Below are 23534 nucleotides of genomic sequence, written 5' to 3'. Positions count from 1 at the left end.
TGGTCACCAGAGTCTTTACAGTTTATCCTGAAAAGAGCATAAATGCCTGTATAACATTTCCCGTCAATCAATTCAGTCTGGAGTCGATGATGTAACAACCGACTGGCATGAAGGAGATCGACAGATGGCTAACCTAGAATACATGTATGTGTCATTATATAGTTGGTTTAAATCTATTTCAAAGGGTGACAGCTGCCACAGCCAATGTCCATGTGTCAATCAGAGGATTTAGAAGATGTACGATCGTCTGACTGCTCATGTTCCTGCAAACATCAAACTTCTTTTCAGAGAGATCTCCTAATTTCCCAGATCACAGCTTATAAACTGGATGATTTCAGTGATTTTATGAAAGGTAAACTGGCCTGAACTAAAACATGACCTAGGTTACATTAAAATGGAAATAAATCCTTTCAGCCAGTGTAACACATTGGGTCAGTGTTAACATCCATCCACTGGTGCGCCACTCAACTAACATAAGGAAATACAGAAAGCACATCCTGATGATGTTGCCACTAGGCGACACAGTATGTTTCAAAGGCACATTTCACAATTTCCATGTTTTCACCAGTCATGGGAACATGCATTCTGTCCATTTTTGTTTCCACGCACTTGATCGTCTAACTCGGCTCTAACAGCATCTTTCTTGTTTTTCCTACCAGGTGTTGCTCTCTGGACTCATCGGAGTGGTGTCATGGAAGAGGCCGCTCTCTCTTGTGGTGAGTTTCCTCTGAACACCCACACTCACACTCATCTGATAAACTTGAACTAAGAAGTGACAGGTGAACAAGAGTCTTTTATTGAGATGATGGGAGTGATGGAGATGTGATGACGCACAAGACACTACTTACACAATCCTGTTTATGACAATATGTGCATTAGTGTATTTAGACACTACATAATAATACCAATTATGACACACTTGTGTTTTTTTAACAGCCATAGACACTGTAACTGTGTGTTAACCTCGGAGTTTGTTCAGGTTGAGTCAAAATCCCTGAATCAAAGCTCCAGTTTACTGTGTTTACTCGGCCGCTGAGCTGGTCAAAGTCTTTTCACTTCTCAGTTTTCATGTATCTGCCTGCACTGATGAAAAATCGTTCAACTGCTGCTCAGTTCAAACCCAAATAGCATCATTCTGGGTTAAAAGCTCTGTGCCCCCGTGTGCAGCACTTTCTGCACTCAGATCACACGATGTTGGAGCTTGGCCCCAAACTATTAAAAGTGAAAGTTTTACCTTGAAGGTAAATGTAAGAATGTGAAGGAATTTGCTTGTAAATGGTTTGTGAAGTAACTTGGGACGTGTGTTAACATCGTCAGGGCATCTCATTCATAGAGCGATTGTTTGGTTTTGGGGATCATGCAACAAGAATGAATTAGTCCAACGACATTGATCAACACTGATTAATGTGATTAATTCATCACATTTCTAATATTTATATGTAAGAAGTGCTTGAATAAGTAGAAATTTACAGAAAAGGAAACAAAACTTACCACAGCTGTAAATCTCATACAAGTCATATACAAAATTTAGTAGCACACTGATGATTCAGACAGTGACGTTTCATTCAGTTCAATTATTGATTATTCATTTAGTTCAGTTTAACATTAGATCAAATGTTCAAATTATTGCAAGTAATTGGCTGAGGCTGCCTCTGAATCAAACTCATTGCTTCTGCTGATTAATTATTCATCTTCACCAACAATGTTTTTTATAGTCGTTATAAAACATGTGTCAAGGTGTCTGCTCCTGAAGACATTCACTGAAGGGATTTACTCTTAAATAACTAGACATCTATTAAATTTGAGAGCAAGTCCTAAACATTTGAATAAACATGATTTGTTCTTAAAACGCAAAATAGGAGTCAATGTGCTACTTTCTATATAAATACCTGGATTAATACGTTGTAAAAACCAAAATGATGCAGTATTGCTTTGCATCTGGGTGATCTCAGGGTACGACAGAGCACTCAGGCCAAATAAAGGGGAAACTTATATATATTATGATAATATTATAAGAATAAAGTCAAAATGTTCGGCTTTGTGTCATTTTTAAGGAATACCAGAAGATCAGCCTGGGTTAACTTCAGGAACATATAAATTTCAGACATAATAAAATACTTTAATAAATGTTTTTGCACATCAGATCTCTCTCTGTCCATGTATCTCTCAGTGCTTCTGTCCTTTTAAAGCAGAGATGAGGATTGGGGGTAAAGCATGAACTACCAGCCCCTGCCCAATTCTCTTTCATGCTCTCCTAATGCCATAAATAATCTCATGTAATTTCTGCAGCCTCACCACATCATGTGTCCCCCTCCCCCCTTACTGCATATTACTTGTCTCGCTCCCTCTAGTTTTATCACCTCGCTTCCCTGCCTGCCTCACATATACTATCCTCTGCCTCCTCCTCTTCTGTAATGTTAGACCAGAGGAAGAGATGTGAATCATTTTGGCTCTTAGGGATCAGAGGAAATATCCCATCGCCAAGGTGTCAGTTGAAATTGGTCACACGTTGTGCACTGTAAAAGATTTAAATCCTCTTACCTTTCATTCCTTAAAGAGCTTGTCTTATTAACTGGAAGGGTCCGTGCCAGCAGAGACACAGAGGTGTCAGTCCACAGCCGCTGCTCTCTGTCTTCAGAGTGGTCTAATAGCTAATATCTGGGGGGGGGGGGGGGGGGGGGGGTTATGACTGTTATTGTAGCATCTAATGTTCAGTCCTGACATGACAGCTTTTCCATTTCTGGCCTGGACCCAGTTCTGACTGGCAGGTGACTAATACACCGGCTGGCAATGCTGCACCAACCCATCTGCCAACTGTGGGTGGCCATGCTCTGAATCGTGATCCGTAATAACTGGAGATTTTCCAAACCGTTTAAGTATGTGCATCAAAGACTTGGTTTGCTTAGCTGGTGTAATTGAAAATGCTGTGTGATCTGGGCAGGTTAGGATTTTACTCGAAGAAACAATTAAGTTCAGAAAGGATTGGTCGCTTACTCAATTACTCAGTCAACAGAGGATTAATCTACAATTACTTTGATAATTTATGCATTTATTTGATAACTATTTTGAGAACATTATTATGTCAAAGTACCAAATGGTTAATGTGTCCTAGTTAATTTAATTATCTTCTGGTTCCGCAAATTTAAACACATAATTTAAAGGAATAGTTTTACTTCTTTGGGAAATTAAAATAATTTTGCTAAGAGTGAGATTAGATGATTAATCTCTCTCTCATGTCTGCTTGTTTAAAACTGAAGCAATAACAAGCAGCTGGTTAACAAAATGATCTTAGATGGGAAACTGGGGACAACCACTAACTTGGTTCTGTCTGTTACAAAATCCGTCTTCAAACACCTGGCTCACAAATATTTAGTTTGTTTAATTTATACAAAAGCTGAATAGAGTCTCATCCGTCTCATCACACCCCCAAGTCCGAGGCCATGGCCCTCAGGCAGAAAATGGTTGACTGCTCTTTCCAGGTTGGGGGTGAGTTGAGTTAAAGTATCGCAGGGTCTTGTTCATGAGTGAGGGGAAGGACAGGCGGATCGGTGTGACATCAGCTTTGTACCGGTCAGTTGTGGTGAAGAAGGAGCTGAGCCACAAGGCAAAGCTTTTGATTTTCTTGGGCTCTGAGGGGTGAACGAAAGAAGGAGATAGTGGATACAAGCCGCTGAAAGGAGTTTTCTCAGTAGGGTCTGAGAGATAGGGTGAAGCGTTTGGACATCCAGAGAGAGCTCGGAGTAAAGCCGCTTTTCCTTCGTGTTGATAGTGCAAAGCTCAGGATGCCTCCTGGGCACCTTCCATTGGAGGTTCTCTGGGTATGCCCAACCTAGAATATGCTGGAGGGATTACATATCCCATCTGGCATGGGAACGCCTCAGGATCCCCGGGGAGGAGAAGGACAACTGGGGAGGGCGATGTCTGGAACACCCTGCATTGCCTGCTGCCTCCACGAACAGACCTCGGATAAGTGGAAGAAGATGGATGAGTGGATGGATAAGCTAACCGCTATCTAGCTTCTGCTTGCTGTATTCAGGAATTATAGTGTCATCAATCTTCTATCAAATAGAAGATTCTGCTCTAATCTAATTCTAGGCAAGAAATTAATATTCATTTCTACTTCTTCATTGTGCAATGATGTACATGTTTTATTAATTTATAGACTAAACCATAAACCGCAACCCGACATCAATTTGTTTAGAATATAAAAATAAATGGTGCCATTTTATTTCAATGATCCTTCCATACTTTGACACAGCATAACATGCTTTTGAATCTGCCTATATTTGACCATTGTTGTATTTATCCTGAAGTATTAGAGAGACAGATATGGGTTATTAATAGAAAAGGTGAGACAGAGAAGAAGGCGTGTAAAACATCTCTGGCTCCGACACGTTGCAGTCATGTCGACTCGTGATGCTGAGTGCAATGTTTGGATGGCTGGAGAGAGGAGTTGTGTGTAAGCCTGAGTGGAAAAACAGGTGCACACATTGTGGAGAGAGATGATGTGTTGAATATGAAAGTCTGTTGACCCCAAACTTTCCCTGTACTTAACTCCCCATGAAAGATTTATCGATACTGTATATTGTGCTTTGTGGAATAGAAAAACGCACCGTGTTCATGTTTTGAAGCAAAATCCCGCTCTTCCTCCTTATCTTAAACCGCTAATAAACACTGCAGTTTTCCATCCAGTCTAGTCTGCTGCATTAATGCCACAGCAGATTTACTCTGTATCACTCAGTGCCAGGAGAAAGACAAGACTACCTGCAGTCTGCTGTTTGTGACTGTGATGGATTATGTGTTTCGAGAGAGAAAGACAGACAGAGACAGAGTTGGAGGGTAGAGAGTCCTTGTTTGCCCTGCGGGGAAACAACACAGTTAGTCTGCAGTAAATAGTTTCTGTCTCAGGAATCCTCAACTGTTCTCACTAGTTTCTTTTAAAGTGAAAGGGCATATGGTACAAACAACACATGCCTCTTCATACCTGCATATGTGCTTCTAATGGTCAGTTATTTCAATTTTAATGAATGCATTTCCAATTCAGCATTTTCTTGTATTATAACATCAGCTCCATGACTACTACGAATGCACAATGCATTCTTTCCCTTTCTTAAATGGAAAATTGAAGTAGGTGAATTTCTTCCTACTTATCATTTTACTTGCCCAATAATTAATTTCCATGGGTAATGTTATACAGTTTGGAAGTTATATTTTGTCAAAGAGTCACATCGCCTCACCTTGCTAGGTTTTATCAACATCCACGTCATAACACCACAGACGCCACTCTTGTCATATTTTGCCTGCAGTTGATGACCTTATCAGATTATACTTATATACAATTAGATTTAGCAATTGTCGTGATTCTGTCTGGAGCCTGTGTTGTGTTGTGGATCTTTTGTTGGACTCATTGTGTTTATGGACCTTGGCCTTGTTGTTTTCCTTGTGTTATGTTTAGAGAAAACTGAAAATGATGGATGTGTTAACAAATTTTGGAATGAATGCAGGTTTGTGCTCATGACTATCTGGCAGCCGAGAAATATTAGTTATGCATGAGGTGTGTCTGGGTGTCTCGTCCCCACTGGTTGAACATAATTTGACAAATGTGTGTGTGGCTGTTTATTTTGGAAGAGTGTGTGATTTACAGCACAGCTTCAGCGACACACTGATGTCTGAAGGTTTCCTGGGGATAAATCCAGAGGAAATTTGTTTAGCTCTCCACACTGTTGTCTGCTTGTAACACACACACACACACACACACACACACACACACACACACACACACACACACACACACACACACACACACAGACACACACACGCACACACACACACACACAGGGCAGCAGGTTCACTTTTTAAAACTATAATCCTCATATAAACACACCCATCTATGCTCTCCACACCTCCAGATATCTCACTAACTATGCACACAAATCACTAACAGCATCATCATAACTGTAGACTTTCCATTACGATCACATAACTACAGTAGGGCCAGCGGGACATTGGTGAAAGGGTTTATGAGGTGCTCCCTGTGACAGCCTGCGACCCTGACAGCCCATAAATATACTGTAAGTGCGAGAGCGACGAAGAGAGAGAGAGAGAGAGAGCGAGATGGCACATTGACTGATTGCGACAGGGAAACAGAAATATCTCTACGGTTGTGGGATGAAGATTCATCACCAAGCACTAGAACAACAACGAATCGAAACTACACAACGTCTGTGAGAAATTGTTTTTTTTCATCCAATTAACAGAATCATCAATAAGCGGTGCATCAGTTGCGCTGGGTCTTGTCAGCCCAATTTAGCCCACACCATAGTTGAGCATTTTTCCTACAGAACTAAATGGACAAATTCATTCTCTAATTAGGAGTGAAATTAGCCCATTAGCAGCCTCTGTTCCTCTGTGGCAACCAGGGTTTGTCTGTGTTTCAGTCTGTCTCGGCTATGAGGGGCCTAACACTTTGCATCAGCCCCCAGGTTTTTGGCCCCAGACAGACAATGCTGGACTCCGTCTTAATCCTTAATCTTTCTCATGTCCTTCTGCCTTTTCTCTCTGTAATTTCATTTCAAGCAAAGAAATTTACAACTGTGTAATGTTTGATTTAAACAGATGAGGCACAAGGTGTGTGATGTCAGGGAGTTTTTAAAAAGCTCGGGTGTTTGTGAAGATGAACAACGGACGTTCTCTGGTTTGTACACCACTATCCTGCCCTCTGAGGCTACTAAATGTTTAATTCATGAATACCTAATAAGACACAAAAGCACAATGAGAAACTGCAGCTTTTAGTCTTCAGTGGTTTGTTTCTCTTTTGATCGCAATGATCCCGCAGTGGATTATTTATAGTGTTGTTGTTGATAGTAGGCTGTAAATATATATCGCACAGCGGTTACATGATTGTTTTGTGACATGGTTTTGCAGCTGTATTTAAAATGTCTGCACGTGTAGAAGTGTGAATATCATGGAGAGATGATCATTATCCCAGCTCTGCATTTTGTCTCAGAATAGAAGGCTCACAAAAACTTGTACAAACGTTTTCCATTCTCCAATATCAGCTCATGTAAAAGGCTAAAGCCTCATGTCCACACAGTAAACTATAGAATCCAGCACCATCTGGTTCAGTGAACCATCCCGACATGCTCACACACACAAGCACATCCACAGCCACACTCACTAAAAGAGGCAAACAAACTAGGGAGGATTTTGAGTTTCTTAATGTCATTATGTGTTTACCTGTCGTCTGCAAACAGTTCCTGTGTGTCAGGCTGATGAGCTGAGCTCTGCAGAGTTTCAACACAACACCGGATAATTACCAAACACACAGAGAGCTTGTTTCCTGAAAAACAGCAGTGACAAAACACATGAATCTGTCCCTGAAGTCTCTTCTGCTGCCCGCAATAATGGCCACTCCACACTTTACGTCTCAAGGCTTTTGTGTATTTTATAAAGAACATTGTCACTGCACTTTATTTTATTTACTTAAAGAGTTAAATGTCTAGAAACGACTCAACCTATGTTATATATTTTGACTTGTTCACTTATATTATCCAAAAGGTTCAAATGCAAAAAAATCTACAATTTTATTCAAGGCAAAAGGACGCTTCATTTTGGTTGCCTTTAATTGCGTCATATCCAATCTACTCAAAGTTTTGCCAGTTTCTGCAGTAACTTCAAGGGAAAACCCTGTATGATGAAGGGAAAACACACTGTTAGCCATTAAGCTGTTTTCTCCTTTCACTGTTTGTATTGGTCACTCGTAATAGATCGTGATTATTGATTCAGTTTACTGCGTAAAGTAAATCAAACGTTAACACATCACCAAATCCGTGGGGATGATTGGCGCCTGAGTCACGTGAGGTAGATTTTCATCAGCAAACCTCGGGCTATTTTAAATACTCAAGAAATTATAATAAATTTGCATTTTTGTTCTTTGAAGGTCTCGCGGACTAAAATGTTTTTCTCTGTGTATTTTTCCTTCTCAGTCCCAAAGTAAAATGCTCCCAAATTTTCAAATGCCACATTGACAACATGCAGTGACGATAAAATCATAGCTGATGAGAAATTCACCACAGCCGATCACACACACACACAGACACACACACACACACACACACACATTGCCTGCGCTCGTCTTTCAGCTATTGTTAAGCAGTACAATGGGCTCCTCTCTCTCTCCCTCCTGTCACACCGCTGCCAATCTCCTTCTGTAGCAAACGGTTAGAACTGTGTGTGACATTGCAGTGATTGTGTTTTGAGCAAATGGAGGCATTAGAGGCAAGGTCCACAAGTTTATATTCCACAGTTGAATGAACAACTAGTGCTCTGTGGTCACTTGTCAGGAACTCGAGATGTAATTGTGGTTTGCACACAATCCTGTCAGCCATATTTCACAGCTGAGTGAGTTGATACCGTGGCACGGCAACCACCACCACTCCACGGCTCTGGCAGGCCTGGTGTGTTGCTGCTGGAGACTCAGCCACTGCTTGGTAACTGGATGTAGGAAACTGCTGTAAACAGACTTTTGACCTTTTGCGGTCTGGAGGAAGCACATGGATGAAGTGATATGATTATCTCAACTGAACAAACTTGCAATGGTCATTCGCCTCTAAATTTGCTTCCAGTACTGACTTTAGAAACGGCAGAGGAAAATGTCTTAACATAAAAACAACAGATGACACCTGACAACAACAGACTGAGAAGGATGTGATACTTTCTATTTATTATAGAAACACCTGTTTGTCTGAAAATAAGCCTTATGATCATTTTCAAATAAAAACTCGATAAATTAATGTTAAATTCAGTCAAACTTGCATAGATTACATAATTTAATTTCACTGTAAGTGATTGGGACAAAATTCCCAGTTCTCATTTTGTGCAAGAATGTCTTATATTGATATGTTAGTAGAAATGGACCATGCATCTCAATATCCTCCCACTGTACAATGGGAAGCAAAAATATTCCAGGTATGGATGCTGCCATCTTGCTTAGGTGAAGTTATCTGGAGTAAGACTCTGTGCAGTAGTGATTGTGGATGGGAGGTCCAGCTATGGTCCCCCTTTGAATAAACAGGTGAACAACTCTTTGTGCAGCAGCGGTGGCTTCAGGGTTCTGTGGACTGAGTCCAGCAACCTCTCTTTACTCTTTGCTCAATTATTGCAGGTCACTTTTACAGTTTCACAGTTTCAGACAGAAAGCTGCAACCAGCATTACCACAGGCAAGTTTAGAACGGGCACTGCACTAGTTCCTAAAGAAAACCCTGTTGCGAGGGATTCTGTTGAGGTTGTTTTCTCCTCTAAGTTTAGTGGAGGTGGAGAGGGATTGATTTCAATGTGTGCACTTGTTTGTGTTCATGATTCATGCCTCCATGTCTTGCTGTGAATGTATGGACGGCTGAGTCAGTGTTTGGGAGCATATACTAGATTTAGTTTTAAGTAGACACAGGAACATTCAACACAAACTGCTGCCACACTGAGAAGGCAGCTAGCACACTATGAATAGAAACACTTACTCGTCCTCTGCCACTTTATTATTGACATGATTAAATGACGGCTGAAAGTGCTGAGTGTGAATGAATATTAAAGCTGAAGTTATTTGTTATCTGTCGTGAATTTATTGTTGATGATGAATAAAGTAGAGCTCCCATGAGACTGGTATAAGAAGAAGAGCAAACCTACAAACAGCCCTGAAGAAAATGATTGTTTTGACAAGTCAAGGTGTGGTTAATGAAATAATATGAGATATAGTTATATAATTTACACAACTTGTTCACTGTATATTTCGATAACATCAGAATATATATCATCTGACTTAAGGTTTTGGCTTCCTGCAGAGTTTATCTGGCTTGTGCATGTTGCGTGATGGAAATCCAAGTATCACATACATCTCTGGTTGTCAGGGCGACTGACCTAGAGCAGCTGACATGGTGTTTTTTGGCTGTTACTTATATTTCACAACATGTGGTTATTTCCTTATTTCAAACAAGCAAACTGACTACCACGATGTGAAATAGCTTATTATTGCTGTGCACAGCGGAGGCATCAAATGCCCTTTATGGGTTTATAAAATTCTCATATCCTGGCTTATAAAACTCTCAAAAAAATGTAATCATCAACAAAAATCATTGTTGTGTAGCTTATAAAAGGCTTTTTTTTTTCTCAAGGTATTTATGAAACTATTCAAATAAGGATCTTCTTTCTAATAGAGACACAGAAAAAAAAGTCCTTTTATAATCCATCTGTGGAATTTCTTGTGAAACCAGCTGGAGGCAAAACCCAGCAAGCACACATTTTCTCCTTTATACATTTTTCTCTTGAATACATTTTTGGCTAGAGTTTTCCTGGTGCTATTCAACAGTTCCTGCTGTGGTGCATCAGTGCAGCTCTTTCAAACTGTAGCACGGGAAGGAAGTAAAGACTGAAAAAATTCTGGGGATCCATTTGGTGCATAAAAACGGTCAACAGTAAATGCTGATCCATTTACTTCTGTCTGCCATCCTGCGTAGTCAGGAGCTGTGAGCACTGTTGTCTTTGGACTGCTTGCACATGCAGACCCACACATGCACGGCACATCCAAGCATACTGTTGTACACTGAGAGATATGACACTAACACGTAGAGGCACATGCCACGATGCACACATGCAATCACATATTCCGACAAAATATTCAAGCATGCTGATTCCAGATCAGTCTCTGTGTTTGCAATTGTGTGTGCATCGTCTGTCTCCCTCCTCCTTAGAGGTCTGTTATTCATTGACTTGACCCAGATGGAGAGGCTTTAGTGAGAGATGTAGCCCACTGCCAACTGAGATGGGCCCCGCAGGACCACCTGTCAGGAGCTGCTACAGGAAAACAGAGACTGTGTGTGTGTGTGTGTGTGTGTGTGTGTGTGTGTGTGTGTGTGTGTGTGTGTGTGTGTGTGTGTGTGTGTGTGTGTGTGTGTGTGTGTGTGTGTGTGTGTGTGTGTCAGACGGACAGTGAGGGATCAAAACAAAAGTGCATATGTGTGCGAAAGTGTGAGCTGAGGAGCACTGAGGGCAGGGTGGTGTTTGGGATTGTACAAAGAAGGAAAATCAGCAAAATAAAAAAAAAGCTGCTGTTTTCAAACATAAGGAAATCTCTGAAAAATAGCTTTGGGAAGGGATTACTCCCATTCACACGTTCTCTGTAGCCTTTGATTTTGTGGTTAGATTGTATTTCCTCTCCTCTTTCGAGCTATTTTTCCAGAGCTGGCAGGACACCAGAAGTAGGAGAAGCACCTGAAATGAGAGCTGGCCTGTTGTGCAATGTTATAAAAATAACCACCCATTGGAATCCCAGCACACCTGTAGATATAAACGCCTCTTTTATTCAAACAACACAGTTCAACTGAATTGATATCGGAAAGTGAAAGAAAAGGATCTACCTGGATTTTGCCTCAAAGGCTCGCGTTGGTGGATTATATCCAAACACTTTTAGTCAACCCCACTTTGTTTACATCACAACAGAGTTATTGGCTTTGTAATGTAGCAGTGTTGCACATTTTGAAGGTTTGATTAAAGAAGATTAGCAAATGAAAAATAATTATACATCTAACATGAAGTGGTGGCACGGCAGTTCAGTGGTTAGCACTGTCGACTCACTGCCTTGGTTTGAATCCCTGTTTGAATCCTTGTTCCTGTGTGGAATGTTCTCTCTGTTTCTACGTGGGTTGGACTTAAGTTGAGATTCTCAATTAAACACTATAAAAAAGTTAAACAACTAAAAAAGTAACAAATTGATAAAAACAATGAGCTAAAGAAGGCTAGTTCCCTGTAGACTGCAGATTTAAAATGATAACTCAGATATTTGGGGACTGATGAAGAGCTGATTAAAACGAAAAAGACAATCCACTACAAACTTATTCTCATTGTCCAAACTCATCTTTTTTTTTTAAATTGGCACATGGATACTGAATTATACAGAAACAAGTACATATCATGTTTGATGAGTGATTTGGTTTTTGTCTGTCAGTAACAACTGACTCTGATAGTGTTGCTCCTGTGCAACTAGTGAATACAAAAAATGAAACTTCAAATATTTAAGGTGTAATACATCATATTTTCACCCATATCTCACACGTAAAGCTGCTATTTCCCTCAAGTTTCCCCAACAAACCCACACAGAGCTGTGTGATGGGTGTTTCAGGCACTTCCATCTATCGCTACTCCTGCCACATTTTATAAGGTTTAGGGAAAACAAAAAGAGAGGAATATGAGAAGAAGATTTATACCGAGAGTTGAGATGTTACTTTAGGCACAAGGACAAAGGCAGAGTCAAAAGTTTTAGGTTTGTTTTGATACATTTTCTTTGGTCCTCCGCCAAGAAAAAACCAATATTTTCCTGTTGCTGGGCAACAACGTTTTGCATTCTTCCAGCATCCTTTATTAAAATCCTAAAGTTCATTTCGGCACAGTGTGGATGTTTTATCTAAATGTATTCAATTTTATCTAACTCTGTATTTCACACCAGCAATGTTAAAAGTAATATTTAAATTTCTTTCCTACAGATTAAAATAGACTATTGTGTTTGTGTCTTTGTTGCAATTAAGCTATGTAAGGAATTGCAGTATATATTTATATAAAAAAGCATTTATTGTCAGTCCTGTACAATGAAATTCTTTCTTTGCCCTTAAAGTAAATAGACCAAGCTCAATAAGTCAAGTACAATTCTTGGATTGTTATAAAGCATTGCCCAGTCACAGTGCACAATAACAGTATAATTTGTATAATTAACCATAAATAGCAGCTATTGTTGAATACTCCTGAAAGCTCCTGTAGAAAATCGGCCTCTCTAAAGCCACCTTGCTGCCAGCCTGAAGAAAGTGTTTTCACTCATTCAAGCCATAAGCCATAGAAAATTATTTAGTGAGACCTATTATGCAAATTCAGGTTCATAATTACATTTTTGGAATTCCCTCATAATGTTTACATGCTTCAGTGTTCAGAAAACACATGACTTTCCTCAAACTGTCCATTGCTGCAGCTCCTCTTTTCAGCCTCTTTCTCAAACATTAGGTTTTAGCTCCTGTCTCCTAATTAAAAATACAAAATAAGTTTTAAATCACTTTTGAAACAGGTCACACTAAAAACTGAACGATATCCAACAATATCCAACAATAAAGCCAGTTACCTATTTTAATGATGTGGCTGATCGGTGCATATTTATATTTTTGCCATCTCCACATGGTGAAACACTCTTTCCTAGAAACCCAGAGAATATAGATGTTTCTAAATAATAGTTTCAAATAGCAGAAATAATCTCCTGTTTCACTTGTTGGTTGTTATCTATGCAGATATGGAAGAATTTTAATAGCCAATGATTGTAGCACATTTACAAATGCCAGTGTAATATTATAATATCACACAGACTGATTGGATTTCTTTCAACCTTTTTCAATAAACAAGCTATTTTTTATTAAATGCATCTCTACCGTGCAGCTGAGCTTAAACTTAATTTTGTGTTTATTGTATATTAAACTCAGGCTGCTGCAAACCCTAATTTCATTCTACTCACAAAGTGATATTAAAGAAACTAAGGTGTACATCAACAGAATGTCACCGATATGAGAAGTGTTTGGCTCCACAGAGTGAAAAATAAAACAAATGATCGACTCCTCTGTTTCCCACATACACTAAAGATGTCTCCCGTGAGGCACTTTGGGAAGCTTACTGAATCCTCCTGTCTCCGTCTTTCTCTCAATTCATCTCCTTTGTTTACCACATTGTTTCTCTCAGCATAGAAAACCACACACACACACACACACACACACACACACACACACACACACACACACACACACACACACACACACACACACACACACACACACACACACACACACACACACATGTTTGTACTTCTGTCTTAGTGAGGACACTCATTGGCATAATGCATTCCCTAGCCCCTTACTCTACCTCTAACCATCCAAACTAAATGCCTAACCCTAAGCCTGACCTAAACCGGATTCTAACCCTAAAACCAAGTCTTAACTCTCAAACAGCCCTTTGAAGAAGTGAGGAACAGTCAAAATGTCCTCACTCTGTAGGATCTATGCTTAAAATGGTTCTCAGTAAGATACAGGAACACACACACGCACACACACACTACAATAACCTTCAATAACCATCTTCCTTAAATTGACATGTTAAGGAGTGGACAAAGGGATGAGCCCAATGTGAGAAAGTGTGGGCAGAGTGTGAAAGATCCCCGTTGGCTTAGTGCACGGGAACCTTCGGCTCCAGATAAAACCCGATGAATGATGTCCCCCCCCCTAAGGCCCAGAGAAACAGGAAGTGTGGCTCCATATTAATTAGAATATGAATTAGATAGACCAGCTTATCTGATGGCTCACAGGAGCAAAGCGGCATGATCCGGGCGGCAGCAGCAGCAGAGGTGTTTCGGCAGAGCCCGGGTCACGTTGCTCTCCTACAGTCTAAAATAGAAAAATAAAAGAGCATTTAGAAAAAATATTTCTTTCAGCTCAGTTTATCGTTTTTAAAATATAGATTCGTAATATTTATGAGGAAAACACATAAACAAACACAAGAGACAAACAAAACAGTGACTATGATTTCAAGATAAGTTTCTGTAGCTCAGTGCAAATCTGTGTATCCACAAATGTTGGTGTCATAGGAGAACATTTAAATTGGTTTGCAAAATACAGGGTGTCTCAGGGGCTCTCTGACATTTTGATTAATACGTGGTAATACTGAAAACTTCCTTTTCAACTTAAAATGTTCAAAGTTGAGGAGCTGCACATGAAAGCAGATGGCTAATATATATTAATCCGCCACATTAAAACCAGTAACTGGTGTTAATGTACTGGCAGGTTACAGAGTGTATATTGAAGAAATGAAGTCAGGAAGGAAAATAAATGAAACTACAAAATAAGTGTCACCACATTACAGCCTCAGGGATTCACACCAGACAAACAATGTCTGTGCTTTCAGTTCTGGTTTGGTTAGTTTTCTCTCAGGCACGGTTGAGATCGGACAGAAAATTATGGCCCGCGCTACATTTGAATATGTACCAGTCTGTCACCACGGATGTCTGCACATTTCATGGCAATCCACGCAATAGCTGTTGATATGTTTCAGTCTGAACCAAAGTGATGGAGCAACTGATCAAGCAACAGTGTCATGTTGCTACGTGGCTGAACAGAAGGGATACAAAATATATGAACAAACATAACTTTTCTAGTCGATAGATTAAGTAAAATTACTCACGATTTTTCCACTACATTATATCGTCTTTCATGGCATAAGGTGTTTTAATATGGGATCCACGTGATGGCTGCCATATTTTCTCAAGTTTTGTCAGAGGAGCCACAGTTTGTTCATTTTATTCCACCCTCTGACAGTTTGATTACAATCACACATCACAGCCTGTGCTGCGCCTCGTGTGTAACAGACTTCACAGTGTACTCACTTACCGAGACGTCATCCTGGATTTTTAATGAACCACAACAAGCACGGAGAATCCTTGACAAAGTCCCCGTCGTTCTTCTGTTTGGTGTCAGTGTCTACTCGGACCATGTTCATTACAGGCCTGTCTCATTACAGCAGCCCCCCACCAGGAGCCTGGGGGGTAGCAGAGCAGGCAGAGCCTCCCTGTTTTAGCTCATTAGAGGTCAGTGGTTGATTAAAATGTTGAGAAGCGGGGGTTAATCAGCCACTGACCCTCAGGGCGATACTGTCTTTCATGGTCTCTTTTAATCAATAAGTGTGAGCACTGGCATAGAGATGAACTCCTCTACCTTCTTACAAGGAGCTCTCGTACCTCCCCTGAATGCCCAAGTACTGCCTGTCTGACTATCTATTATCTCGCCTCTCCTCACGGGGATGTTTGGAGGGAGAGGGCTTGACTTGAAGTGTGAACACACATTATTAAAGAGTCAAAAGGTTAAATTCAAAACGTAGTGCAACATTAAGTTGTAGTGTAGCACGCCTCATGTCCAGGGCACCAAGTCTCATCTGCCGATAAAAGGTGTCGGACTCCAACTTCCGCATGATGTCTCCAACCACAGGAACTAATCCATCACATCCTGTGGAGATGCAGTCTGACGTGCTGTCAACATGACTACACATCAAAGCCTAGAAAGTCAGGAGGCACAGTGTGCTGTTTTTCTCCTCTCCTCTCCCAGTCTACAACTAAGAGAATCAAACTACACACCTAGTATATCAGCAGGAAAATCAAACACAACCTCAAGGCTCGTTATGAAGTTGTGATCTCTGTGGTAACAGCTTACAGTATGTGCTGAGTTGTGTGTCTGTCAAAGGTTGTGTTGAAAGCGTGCGCAGTCCACTGTCTTACTTTCATTATTACTGTAGAAATATTTGATGTGGCTTTATCGTCAACATCACAACCCCAGTGTGTTGTGAAAAGAAATAATATGTAACAATTCTTCATTAAAATGTCTCGAAACGACTAGACCTGTGTTTTATATTTTGTTGACATGTATACTTACATTATCCAAAATGTTTCCACCAATGTTCAAACCCCGAGAAGTCCCCAGTTTTATTCAAAGTAACAGGACGTTTTGTTTTAGTCGCCTTCTAATTCCGTCATATGCACTTTCTCTTGGCTTTGTCTGTCTCTCTTGTATTTTTCGGGGCAATCGACGTATGATGAATGAAAACTTTCCTGCAAGCCAGTTGGTCAGTTCGCTTATATATTGTAAAAATATTCTTCCAATGAGTAAAATAGTAATAATTATATGGTGAATATGTTAATTTCTGTGTCATATTTAACTATATTAGATCAATTTGCTTGTGTGCTCTTTGTGCTCACTGGTAAATCCTCAAAATCCCACTAGTGTTTCTATGGTCTCTGCAGGTGTGTGTGTGTGTGTGTGTGTGTGTGTGCGCGTGTGTGTGTGTGTGTGTGTGTGTGTGTGTGTGTGTGTGTGTGTGTGTGTGTGTGTGTGTGTGTGTGTGTGTGTGTGTGTGTGTGTGTGTGTGTGTGTGTGTGTGTGTGTGTCTCTAAACACACGCAGGAGCATTTAAAGCGATGTGTGTGCCTGTGATGAAGCTGCTCCCCGGCAGGATTAGGAGTCTGTGGAAGTCGTTACATCTGGTTTAGTGTGACGTCCCCGGGGTTCTGCTGCTGAGAGTTTGTATCAACACCTCCACTGTTTATTTGGACCTGCACTGAACTCAGGGTCACTCAGCTCCTATCACAACTAATCCTGGTGATGAGGCCCGAACACACACACACACACTCACTCACTCACTCACTCACTCACTCACTCACTCACATCCGTACGCACACATCCATACATAAATACACCTCCGGTCTCTGTAGGTGGGGGGGGGGGTGCAAAGAGGTAGAAATTGACCTCAGTTAACAGTGGGAACCAATGAGAACCAGCTGCTGCAGCCGTAGATTTGCTTTTTCTTTTGTGTTTATAAAGTCAGTGAGGGCTGCCATAAGAGACACTTTGTGTTCTTTACTGATTGTGGCTTAACCCCCAGGTTGTGTGTATTTCAGTATATTTTTTAAGTAGTAGAACAGTTTACAAGATCTGGAGGCTTCTAATACCAATATATCATATTGTCCCCCCCCCCCCCCCCCCCCCCCCCTTTATAAATATTCATTAATAATCTCCTTCTGTCCTAAAAGTGCCTTTTGTTCGCAGATGTTTCTGAGCTCAGTGTGGGCCTGAGGATTGATGTACGGTATCAGAGGGAAACTGAAACAGAGCGTTTGTGATCTGCTGAGCGGCAGAAACAGAACAGCATTACTTCCATCTCTGGTGGCTCATGGATAATTGAAAATAAATATCGTTGTGTCGCAGTACTGCTGCAGACTAAATACTAATTTATGCTGCAGTCAGAGGATTTTCTAACACTGTTTCAAATTGTCTTTTTATACCCAGAATTCCCATCTGGTGAAAACTGACCAATCTTTGGTTACTTTGCCCAAAGAATTAAGCCCCAACTATAGCTCAAGATGATGTCTTTTCAGAGATGCTTCTATAAATGATATCACAGCACAAAGACTGTAGTTCAGTCAGACAACTCACGTTTGAATGTTTGTTTATTCAACAGTAGAACAGGTTTAGTGTTTGGCGTCTAGGCTCCGACTTAATCACTCCCCCATATGATACACAGGAATGATGGGAGTGATGAGCTAATACTGTAACCCCCCGTCGGAGCCTACAGGTGGATGCTGGGGTGGTGGAGGGGCTGAGACAATTGTCTGTGATACTGCGTAGTAGTTAGGAAGCAGAGAGAGGGATGGGAATTCCCTCTGCTTAAATAGACCGCCTAATGAGGTGGATGAGTACTGTAGATGGTAGTGGCGAGTGAAGTATGTCACATGATGTATGTCACATGAAGTGTGTCACATGATGTATGTCACATGATGAGTGTCACACGATTGAAACAGTGCAGCTCGAGTTGCCTGCCAGAACTAGCTCGCCGGCGTCGCTCCATTTCAGTCAGACAACTCACGTTTGAATGTTTGTTTATTCAACAGTAGAACAGGTTTAGTGTTTGGCGTCTAGGCTCCGACTTAATCACTCCCCCATATGATACACAGGAATGATGGGAGTGATGAGCTAATACTGTAACCCCCCAAAACTGTGCAAATTCGGAGCCTGACGGTTGGATCGGTATCTGCTATGTGTGTGCCATTCGCCGCCGCGGCGTGGCCATTCTCCGTTGGCGCATTGGCCTGCGGGAGAATATACTACCTAGTGACAACTGTTATGTGCGCCATTCACCGCCGCGGTGTGGCCATTCTCCGTAGGCGGATTGGCCTGCGGGAGAATATACTACCTAGTGACAACTGTTATGTGCGCCATTCACCGCCGCGGTGTGGCCATTCTCCGTAGGCGCATTGGCCTGCGGGAGAATATACTACCTAGTGAGACTGATATGTGCGCCATTCACCGCCGCGGTGTGGCCATTCTCCGTTGGCGCATTGGCCTGCGGGAGAATATACTACCTAGTGAAACTGTTATGTGCGCCATTCACCGCCGCGGTGTGGCCATTCTCCGTTGGCGCATTGGCCTGCGGGAGAATATACTACCTAGTGAAAACTGTTATGTGCGCCAGTCACCGCCGCGGTGTGGCCATTCTCCGTAGGCGCATTGGCCTGCGGGAGAATATACTACCTAGTGAAACTGTTATGTGCGCCATTCACCGCCGCCGTGTGGCCATTCTCCGTAGGCGCATTGCCCTGCGGGAGAATATACTACCTAGTGAAAACTGTTATGTGCGCCATTCACCGCCGCGGTGTGGCCATTCTCCGTTGGCGCATTGGCCTGCGGGAGAATATACTACCTAGTGAAACTGTTATGTGCGCCATTCACCGCCGCGGTGTGGCCATTCTCCGTTGGCGCATTGGCCTGCGGGAGAATATACTACCTAGTGAAACTGTTATGTGCGCCATTCACCGCCGCGGTGTGGCCATTCTCCGTTGGCGCATTGCCCTGTGGGAGAATATTCTACCTAGTGAGACTGATATGTGCGCCATTCGCCGCCGCGGCGTGGCCATTCTCCGTTGGCGCATTGGCCTGCGGGAGAATATACTACCTAGTAAAAACTGTTATGTGCGCCATTCACCGCCGCGGTGTGGCCATTCTCCGTAGGCGCATTGGCCTGCGGGAGAATATACTACCTAGTGAGACTGTTATGTGCGCCATTCGCCGCCGCGGCGTGGCCATTCTCCTTTGGCGCATTGGCCTGCGGGAGAATATACTACATAGTGAAAACTGTTATGTGCGCCATTCGCCGCCGCGGCGTGGCTATTCTCCTTTGGCGCATTGGCCTGCGGGAGAATATACTACGTAGTGACACTGCATAAGGTTAGAGGGGAATGTACTACCATGTGAATGTGGATCCTCGGAAGCATGTAACAGTGAATAACCAGCGGATCGAATGTTCTAAACCCAGCAACCACCAGATTTGCAATGAATAGGATTTTACATCGGAACAGATATACACATTATTCAGGCTCAAGGGGGCAGGAACTCATGATCTTTTGGGCATGCAGAATGTCCTCCTTATGGAACCTGACGTAGCGTTGGTATGCAGAGGATGACCAGCGGCCCAGGGATTTAAGAGTGGCGGCAGGCAGATGTAGAGCTGCAGTCGTCGCTGCACCAATTCTTAATGAGTGAGGAGAGTAATGTTCGGGTGGTAGGCCACAGCTCCGGACCAGATCATGAAGCATAGTAGAAAACCAGGATCTCGTCATGGGTTTGCGGCCATCGATGGTGAAGAGAGGTGCCAATCGATGGGTTTGGAAGCGGTGATGCAAAAATTTTGTCATGGAAGAGAAGGGGCAGAAAGAAGTATTATTTTTTGCAATGTAAATTAGAGTGCCTTGACTAAATCTATCCGTTTGAGTGTTTTTGAGCGGCCCTTATTGATGATTTCTACCGTTGCTGCATTGTCACAGAATACGGTAATTTGTTTCCTAGCCCAACTTTTTTCCCCATGGAGTGCAAGCCACGACGATGAGGTAGAGCTCATAAAGGGCTGTGGATTTGGATTCGTCATTGAGGCAATGGATTTCAGTTGGCCAGACATCTGCGAACCATTCGTTATTATAAAATCCCCCAAAACCAACAGAAGGGGCGGCATCGGTAAAGAACTGGATGGAATCTGAAGATTCCACAAAGTCATTATAAAAGAATGAAATACCATTCCATTCTTCGCATAACAAGGACCAGAAGCGCAGATCTGCTTGACAACCTTCATCTAGAACCACCAGATCATTTAGATTTTGGACGGAATAAGCCAATTCAATTAGGCGGGATATGAACGAGCGACCATGTGGAATTATGCGCATCGCGAAATTCGGGTGGCCTAACAGAGATAAAAGATCTCTTTTAGTGATAATGGCATTAGTCGACCGGAATTTAATAGCTGCTCTGATGCGAGACAATTTTTTCTTGTGGCAGAGATGCCTGCATGAGTAAGCTGTCAAGGGTTATACCGAGAAAATCCAGGTGGGTGGACGGGCCTATTGTTTTCTCTTCTGAGAGAGGAACACCTAACTCGCTGAAAAGGTTCCTAATTGCAGAGATGTTGCGAGCTGGTGGTGATGAGGGAAAGTCTATGACTAGGAAATTGTCCAAAAGATGTAGGACGAACGGGAGTTTGTACGAGTTGTAAAGAATCCAGCATAGTGCTTCTGAGAGAGTGTTAAAAATGGAGGGGCTACTGCGGCAACCGAATGTCAATTTGACGGAATAATAAAACTTTGAATTCCATTTAATGCAAAAAAGGTGCCATTGAGAGGGGTGAAGTGGAAGGACTTTGAAGGCATCGGTAATGTCGGCCTTTCCTAGCCATGCACCGACACCTGCTAACTTAATCATCTGTATTGCGTTGTCGATGGAAGCGTAGAATAAAGAAAAGGGTTCTTTGGGAATTAGGCTGTTTATACTGGGAATTGTAGAATTGTGAGGAGCTGAGAGGTCGATGATGAGACGTTTTTCTGAAATAATGGCTAAATAGGTATCAAGTTCCTCTCTGCGTAGTGGATAAACCTCATATATAGTGTCTCTGAAGACACCGAAGGCAACGTTGAATTCAGCCAAGGTTAGTGTTTTTGACAGTCTGGGGTCGCTGTCTTTTAAAACAACGGAAAACTCCCCGCAATCCACGTATCTCTTATCAGCAGTTTCCGAACCAGATAATATTATCTTCACAAGATTAACATCATGGCCTGCCAAAACAAACAACAAAATGGGAGTGGCATCATTTACTCACTGAGTGTACCCCTTTTATTTATTTGTTTATTTAATTCTTCTCTCCTCCCTGTTTATAAGTGTATGCAGAATGATGTGACAGATTACCTGTTAGAATGTGGTTCCTGAGGGAATCAGAAATTGCTGCTGCTGGAGGGAAGAACTTGGTGCCCACGGTTGGGGCTGGAACTGCAGTTCCCAATGTCCTTTGAGGTGTGACGTCAGTCGGAAGTACGCACACTTGCGCCGGCCAGGAAGTAGCCGAGGATGGTCCGGGATTATTTGCATTGCCCATGGGGAAGGCGACGTTTACTTCTAAAGTTTGAATTCTTGTATTTATAACGTTTAGAGACGATTTCATTTCTCGTAGAGTGGACAGGATGGATGCTTCGGCGGATGGACCGTGTTCTGGTGTCTTCTGCTTTTTTTTTTTTTATGGTATATTGTCGGCGGTTTTAAGAGAGGATGGTGGAGCACCGCGCTTCTTTGCTGGAGCTTTGCCTTTACCTTTTGGAGGAGCGCTGACTGGATTCTCGGCGTTTGAGCTGCGGTGTGCGTCATCGGTCGGATTATCTTGAGTCAAAAGGTAATCGAAGAGTTTCTTGTGGTTGAGGCCAGCTGGAACTGAAATCTTACGAACATACAATTCTTCCAAAATGCGGTGAATGGGCCACCCGGCGAGACGTTTGCGGGTGACGCGGAAGCTTCGGCGCTGACGTTGGGTGTCAGAATCGTTCTCGGATTGAACCTCGACGGAGGGAACCTGGGTTTCAGGGATGAGTCCGACGTCTTCCTCTGAGGACTGAGCCTCAAACTCAGAATCAGAGATGGCAAGAGACATGGCGATCGACAGAACCAGGAGGTAGGATAACAATCTCATAAGTAAGTATGCTGGAACGCTGAGACAATTGTCTGTGATACTGCGTAGTAGTTAGGAAGCAGAGAGAGGGATGGGAATTCCCTCTGCTTAAATAGACCGCCTAATGAGGTGGATGAGTACTGTAGATGGTAGTGGCGAGTGAAGTATGTCACATGATGTATGTCACATGAAGTGTGTCACATGATGTATGTCACATGATGAGTGTCACACGATTGAAACAGTGCAGCTCGAGTTGCCTGCCAGAACTAGCTCGCCGGCGTCGCTCCATTTTATTTCTTAAATTTTCTGTTCCGTTCTTATAACCATGAAGTGAACCATAGTATGGACAGTTTAAAAGATGCCAATCCAAAAGACAAAAACAAGGATGTATAAAAGTCAGCAAAAAGTATTCAAAATGAACCTGGGCTCAGAAAAAGGAGCAAAATCCCCCAGAATTCCTTGTCACACGTGCACTCTCGATGCTGTGAGGTCTGAGAGAAAGAGATGTTCTCTAAATTGCATAACATGGTTTGCACTCTGAGTTTAAATCGTGTTGGAATGTCATCATCTGCCTTAATGAAATAAAAGCAGATAATCTGTGGCACTAACACACAGGTTATTTAGGGTCAGAGGGATTTTTAAATCTGTATTATACTGAGTGTTGGAGTTTATGGACACTGACATCCTCACATGATTCTCATAATATGCGATAATACAGGTTGTGTTGTTTGTATTTTGCAGTTGAGTGCAACTGTAATCATCCACAAATATCTAACCATTATAATAAAAGCAGACATTACTGCACATTTGCTCCACATATGATGCATCTGAGGTGTGATAACCAACCACCACAACATGAAATGTGTAAAATGTTCTTCATGTGTTAACCTAGTCTACTTCAGCTTTAGGCCTTCCTCTTAAAATATTCATGCATTTCTGCTTGGAATAC

General features: G+C 42.0%; 1 protein-coding gene across 3 annotated transcripts in view; it reads left to right on the top strand.

Moving 5' to 3' along the window:
• The window catches only part of fam189a1 (family with sequence similarity 189 member A1), an 86968-nt gene that overhangs the window by 40693 nt on the left and 22741 nt on the right, over positions 1-23534 (top strand). For all 3 annotated transcript variants that reach the window (XM_034581142.1, XM_034581144.1, XM_034581143.1), the window contains one exon: positions 660-716. In XM_034581142.1, the coding sequence (XP_034437033.1) occupies positions 660-716 (57 nt within the window). The remainder of the gene's footprint in view (positions 1-659; positions 717-23534) is intronic.

The sequence above is a fragment of the Hippoglossus hippoglossus genome, chromosome 3 (assembly GCF_009819705.1).
Source record: "Hippoglossus hippoglossus isolate fHipHip1 chromosome 3, fHipHip1.pri, whole genome shotgun sequence".
In the NCBI taxonomy this organism is placed as follows: Eukaryota; Metazoa; Chordata; class Actinopteri; order Pleuronectiformes; family Pleuronectidae; genus Hippoglossus; species Hippoglossus hippoglossus.
This window is presented reverse-complemented; position numbering and strand designations above follow the sequence as displayed.